Raw genomic sequence first — 6,322 nt, forward strand, 5'->3', positions numbered from 1 at the left:
GCTGGGCGGGATCAGGGCCCACTCTCCCGGCCTCAGTTTTCCCGCAGTGGGAGGACGGCGACGGGATGAGGGCTCAGCGCATCACCCTGGAGAGCCAGCGAGAGGGCAGGTGGAAGTTACGTCTCCGCACGGGCCAGCAACCGGGGGGGCAGGCCCCGCCGGGTCCCCGCGCCCCCGCGCCGGGCGGGAGTGTGGGTGGGCGTGTCTCCTGCATGTCACGCTCACCGGGCCTGTCTGCTCCCCCTAGCCCACCTGCGCCGCACCATGGGCGGGCCCCGGGCCCTGCTGGCCACGCTCTGGGCGCTGGGAGCCGCCGGGGCCTCGGCGCTGCGCATCGGAGCTTTCAACATCCAGAGCTTTGGCGACAGTAAAGTGTCAGACCCCGCTTGCGGCAGCGTCATCGCAAAGGTGAAGCCGGGGACGGACCAGGGGCGGGGCGGAGCAGGCCAGGTCCTCCGGGCGAAGCGGCCGCCTGCAACCTGCCCCTGCCCGCCCCTCCTCTAGATCCTGGCTGGCTATGACATCGCGCTGGTGCAGGAGGTCCGGGACCCGGACCTGAGCGCTGTGTCCGCGCTCATGCAGCAGATCAACAGGTTTGGCGGCAGGGCCCCGCGTCGCGACCCCTCGCTCGGGACCCCAGGCGTCAGCCCAGGGCCTTGACCTGGGCCTGGTGTCTCCGCAGCGTGTCCAAGCACAAGTATGGCTTCGTGAGCAGCGAGCCCCTGGGGCGGGACCAGTACAAGGAAATGTACCTGTTCGTGTACAGGTGAGGGGGTGGGGTCGCGGGGAGGGAGTGCATGTGGCCGAACGAGGCTGCCCCAGCGCGCCCCCTGTCCTCTGCCCCCAGGAAGGACGCGGTGGCGGTCATGGACACCTACCACTACTCGGACCCGGAGGACGTCTTCAGCCGTGAGCCTTTCGTGGTGAAATTCTGGGCGCCCCGCTCTGGTGAGGCCGGCCCCGCCCCCGCAGGCCCCGCCCCCAGAGGGGGTCCCACCCCCCTCAGACTCCGCCCTGCCCCCGCAGACTCCGCCCCAGCCTCTGACGTCCCGCCCCCAGGCCCTGTCCCCACAGGCCCCGCCCCTTGGGGGGTCCGCCCCCTCAGGGAACCTATCCCCACAGACTCCGCCCCTGCCCTAAGGCCCCGCCCCGGCCCATCACGCCTCGCCCAGGTCCCACCCCCGTCTCTAAAGTCCCGCCCTAGCCACGCCCCCAAAGACTCCGCCCCGCCCAGCAGACTCTGCCTCGCCCCGCCCCTGAAGCCCCGCCCTCTCCCCAGCTGCCGGGGAGCTGGTGCTGGTCCCGCTGCACGCGGCGCCGCACGACGCTGTGGCGGAGGTGGACGCGCTGTACGACGTGTACCTGGACGTGATCGACAAGTGGGCCACTGACGTAAGCCCCGCTGCGCCCCGGCCCGCCTGGGGTCCTGGGCGGGCGCGCCCCGGGGGCCCCTGACCCGCTTCGCGCCCGCAGGACATCCTGTTCTTGGGCGACTTCAACGCGGACTGCAGCTACGTGCGGCCGCAGGACTGGGCCTCCATCCGCCTGCGCAGCAGCGAGGTCTTCCGGTGGCTTATCCCGGACAGCGCGGACACCACGGTGGGCAACTCGGACTGCGCCTACGACCGCATCGTGGCCTGCGGCGCGCGCCTGCGCCGGAGCCTGAAGCCGCACTCGGCCGCGGTGCACGACTTCCGGGAGGAGTTCGGCCTGGACCAGGCTCAGGCAGGTGCTGCGGGGGGTGGGGCGTCGTGCCGCCCGTCCTGGGGCTCCCTGGACTCAGGCAGGTGTTGCGGGGCGGGCGTGCTGCCGGTCCTGGGGTCCTGGGGCTCCCCGGGCTCAGGCAGGTGCTGGGGGAGGGTGCTGCCCAGCTACGGTTCCCGGGATCCCTACAGAGCACTTGTCCTTGGCACCTGGGGCCTGTCCGCCTGCTCCGGGATTTACAGAGAAGGCCCGTCAGCGGTTCAGTCCCAGCTGAGTGGAGCATTCCGGCAAAGCTGCTTTGTGCTGCTGAGGTCTCCCTGTGTCCCCGTGTGGGGCGGTCACTCTCAGTCCCTGCAGCAGGCAGGGTGTCCACAGTGCCCTGCTTGACCCAATGACCCTTCCCACAAACGCAGGGGTGGGGAGCTTCTCTGAAGCCCCTGAGGGTCTCCCATCCCTGCTTCTCCATCCAGGCTCTTGTCATCAGTGACCACTTCCCTGTGGAGGTGACCCTCAAGTCCACCTGACGGCCCAAAGCCTGCAGACCCCAGCCACCTGCAACCGCCCCCTGGGTTCTTTCTTGAGGCTGCAGGGTAGGGTCAGCCAGGCCTGGGTGCCAGCACCTACTCTTCTGAGGCCTGGACAGGCAGCCATGGATGTGTTGTGGGGTGCCTGGAGCCTGCTTTCCCATCTGTAAGATGGGCTGTGATGCCTGCCTCACGGGGTACCCCATGCAGGGCCCTGGTGGGTGTTTAGTGACCACCACGGCTCAGTGAGGTGGCAGTGGGCTGCTTCTGGCCTCCTTGTCTTCTAAGGACACAACCCTTCTGGGCTTGTGGCTCCACCTTACAGCCCAGGTGGCTCTTGGTCCCAGCATCCTGAGGGGGCAGGGACAGTCTGATCTGCCTATGAAATGTCCTGGTGGAATGGCCACCCCCAGACCATACTGGCTACAGTAGGACGCTCCCTGTCCTCTGTGCAGACCCTGTATGGGCAGACCCCATTATACTGCACCCCAAGGTCCTGTATGGGCAGACCCCATTATATTGCACCCCCAAGGTCCTGTACGGGCAGACCCCATTATATTGCACCCCCAAGGTCCTGTACAGGCAGACCCCATTATATTGCACCCCAAGACCCTGTGCAGGCAGATCCTGCTCTATCATACTTCCCTTTATTGTCACAACTACATTTTCTTTTCTACAAACGGGCAGTTTGAGGCCACCCTGTGTCAACTAGTCTATCGGTGCCATTTTCACAGCAGTGTGCTCATTTCCTGGCCGTGTCCCATTTTGGTCATTCTTGAAATATTTCAAACCTTCCCATCATGTGGTTACACACTTCAGAGACGCCGAGAGTGTGACCATTGCTGCTACAGGCACTGGGAAACCAATAAACCTGTCAGCTTACTGCGGCGTTCGCTTTATTGTGGTCTGGAACGGAACCCAGTGTCTGAGTTACGCCTGTACTTCTTGCGGGGGGGCGGTGGGTGGCTGGGAGGAGCCCCTGGGCTAAGTGCTCTGTCACTGGCATTTCCCAAGGCCTTGTCCGGCTCAGCACTGAGTGGGGAGGGGCTGGCCGGCCACCCTGGGCTGCCTCCTTGCAGGGGAAGGGTATGGGGATCCCGTGTGGTTCACCAGGGCCCAGTCACCTGACTGCCCACCTCAGCAAGAAAGACGTCCAGAGGCCGGGGACGAGCACCCAGAGAACTTTATACACAGTTCTGCCTTTGTGAGGGAGTGGTTCGGGTCCCACCTGCCCCTCATGGCCCCCAAGTCAGGGGCGTCACAGCCGGGGGGTGTCACCCGTCAGGCAGGATGGATTGTGGGGGTGGGGACTGAGGACACCCGGCTCCAGAGAACAAGGCCTTCTAGCAGGGTCAGTAAAACAAACTGAAATGCCATTTAAGGGGGAAAAAAACCCTGTTTAATTCCCTTGGGGCCCACGGCCTGCGGAGGGGTGCTCTGGCCAGGCCCTCAGTGGTTCTTTTTTCTGAGCTTCTGGAGGTACACCTGCAGCACCTTCTGGATAGAGTCTCGCGAGATGAAGCTGACGAAGTTCTGGATGTCGGCCTCCCTGTGCTTCAGCAGCTGGTCCACGGTCGCCTTGCGCATCATGGTCTTGGTCAGTTGCCGGGCGTGGTCTGTACACACAGGCGCCATGTGAAAACGCGCGGCCTTCCCCAGAGTGCACACGCAAACTCGGGCCGCTCAGGAAGTCCCAACCACCGAGGGGAGACCCTGAGAAACACCGTCTCCCGTAGCCCACCAACTGCTCTTCTGAACAGACAAGCAGCTGCCGTCAAAAGTGCTTTGAACCTGCTCGCCCCACGCCGCGATACTAGCCGGCTCGTTGTCCCCACCATAAAACACACTGCGGCCATGCCATCAACTGCCCAGCGCTCAGCCACCCACCTGCCGCCTCTTTGTAGGGCTTGTCATGGCTTTCCTGCTTTAAGTGTTGAAAATAAAAACCCCAATGCTCTGTCACGTGGGGATTGCCTGACACGGAATTGCAGGGCCCGGGCTGTACCAGTGCGCTGTGTTACCTGCCCATCTGCAGACCTTCCACAGCTGTTTTGGAGGAAGACTGGGCACAGGGGTCCCCCAAAGCTGAACTTGCACCCGGCTTCTTGCAGCAGTCTCCTGCGGCCCCCTGACATGAGTCTCCACCCATGTAACCCCCGTGTCTCTGCACAGACAAGCAGCTCGCCCTCCACCAGACGCCCTCTCAACTCTGTGTCAGAGAACTGACCCCCACAGGAGCCCCAGCGGATGACCCTCACAAGCACACCCCCTGGCCCCCCTTCCTGGTCTCCTGGAGCCTCATCAGCCTGCCGGCGACAGGCACAGCTCCGCTGCACACGTGGTGCCCGGCTGGGAATCGAACCCATGTCACCCGCACTGAAGGCAGGGGTCCTACCCTGGAAGCACCACTGCCTCCAACCAGCGGCCTCGGAGCCTGCTGACCGCGGGCAGCCCGTGGGCCAGCACACAGCCGGGCCCCACAGAGCTCTCGGTGGCTGCGTTCACCAGCCCTTCCTTCCGAGGTGCCCCTGGTGGACTTGAACCCCCAACCTCTGGGCTGGCAGCCAAGAGTGTAACTGCTCATGCGAGGGCTCTGGAGCTGTCTTCAGTCATGGGCTAGTTGAGCAGCCGAGGCCCGGTCACAGGGGAGCTTCCCATGGGGCCCTTCTGGTCCCCCTCTGCCATCAGTGCCCCCCCCCCCCCCCCCCCCCGCGCGCGCACCTTACCTGGGATGGCCAGCCACTGGGACATGACCGACAGGGCTGTGCTCTGCACCTGGTCCTCGGGCACCACCTGGTCCACTAGGCCCACCTGCAGGGCCTCAGCGGGCGTGAAGAGAAGCCCCAGCTGCAGGGCCCGCTCTGTGGCACGGTGCCCGATGGTGTTCACCATTGTGTCCTTGAACCTGGAGTGAAGACAGCACTTGCCGTGGGGCCCCGGGTGAAGGTGGTCACCCCGGGGGACAAGCTCACAGTCCTGGCAGCCCGGCCCTTACCAGAAGGGGGCGAAAATACCCAGCTGGGTCTCGTTCAGCCCGATGGTGTACTTAGGGTTGTCAGCCAGGATGCGGTAGTCACAGGTCAGGGAGAGTAAACAGCCGCCTGCTGGACAGGTGCCCTGCAGGGTCGAGACCACCAGGTGCTGGGGTTCAGCTGCCCCGGCCGCTTGTAGGGGCCGTGAGCCTTGGCCACCCCCGGAGGCTGCACTCACACTGCCTGGGTCTGGGGATACAGGGCTGCCAGCTGGGGAACCGGCAAACTGTGTCTCTTGTAACTACTAACCCAGGACTGATCACTGTCCCTTTGGTAGCTTTGGCCCAGGGAGTGTTTCACATCCTGCCCCCTGGGGCCTGTGCCCGGCTGCACCTGCTGCCCAAGACGGAGACTGAAAGTGGGTGTCAGCAGCTCCGTGGCTCCAGGTCCCCATGTCCGTCTGCACCCCACACCTGCCTCTCCCAGCTCTCCTTACAACCCTGCTCCTGCTCCCATATGCCCTTGCTCCATGGCCACACTCGAGCCCCTGAACTCCCTTCCGTTGCATTCCCCATGGACAGCCAAAAACGTTTCCAAAACGTGGGTCCTCATCTAGATGCAATGATGGGTCTCTCCTCATCCAGAGCAAAGAAGTATGAAGAAAACCAAAGACGCATGGAAACAATTACTCCAAGCAACTGGTACACCATGTGATCCTCAGCCTATACAACTATGAGACCAGAAGAACTAGATGGTGCCTGGCTACTACTGTCAACCACTCAGAGGGGGATCTATGTAGGAGATCCTGGATAGAGAGGGAGAACAATGTGGAACAAAACTCAAAATCATTCGAGGGAAAAAAAAAAGGGGCATCAGGTTTGCTGGTCCGATAGAGCCTGGTGGAACCACTGAGACAATGGCCCCAACTGCCCTTCAAGTCTGGAATTGAACCCACACCTGGGGCTTCCAGCTAAACAAAAGACAGGCGTATGAGCTGAACATTTACATTAGGTAGATGCACTCCTTCGAGAGAACAATCTTGGGAGAACAGAAGGGCTGTGCATGCACAGGGAGACAGCTCAGGGGGCAGGAGTGCATGGAGGGATGGACACAGGGGAAGAG

General features: G+C 63.2%; 2 protein-coding genes across 2 annotated transcripts in view; one reads left to right on the forward strand and one right to left on the reverse strand.

The window, feature by feature from the left end:
* The first annotated feature begins 264 nt into the window (after positions 1 to 264).
* DNASE1L2 (deoxyribonuclease 1 like 2) lies at positions 265 to 2,228 on the forward strand. Its single transcript, XM_007939666.1, has 7 exons — positions 265 to 408; positions 505 to 593; positions 683 to 766; positions 848 to 948; positions 1,280 to 1,392; positions 1,474 to 1,725; positions 2,175 to 2,228. Exons 1-7 carry the CDS (start codon positions 265 to 267, stop codon positions 2,226 to 2,228), a joined length of 837 nt encoding a protein of 278 aa, XP_007937857.1.
* A 1,449-nt stretch (positions 2,229 to 3,677) lies between these two features.
* The window catches only part of ECI1 (enoyl-CoA delta isomerase 1), a 14,340-nt gene continuing 11,695 nt past the window's right edge, over positions 3,678 to 6,322 (reverse strand). The window contains exons 5-7 of the mRNA XM_007939667.1: positions 5,224 to 5,345; positions 4,955 to 5,133; positions 3,678 to 3,844 (exon numbers count right to left, since the gene is read on the reverse strand). Of these exons, the coding sequence (XP_007937858.1) occupies positions 3,678 to 3,844; positions 4,955 to 5,133; positions 5,224 to 5,345 (468 nt within the window). The remainder of the gene's footprint in view (positions 3,845 to 4,954; positions 5,134 to 5,223; positions 5,346 to 6,322) is intronic.

The sequence above is a fragment of the Orycteropus afer genome, unplaced genomic scaffold (assembly GCF_000298275.1).
Source record: "Orycteropus afer afer isolate SDZICR_OR568_19922 unplaced genomic scaffold, OryAfe1.0 scaffold00061, whole genome shotgun sequence".
NCBI classification, from domain to species: domain Eukaryota; kingdom Metazoa; phylum Chordata; class Mammalia; order Tubulidentata; family Orycteropodidae; genus Orycteropus; species Orycteropus afer.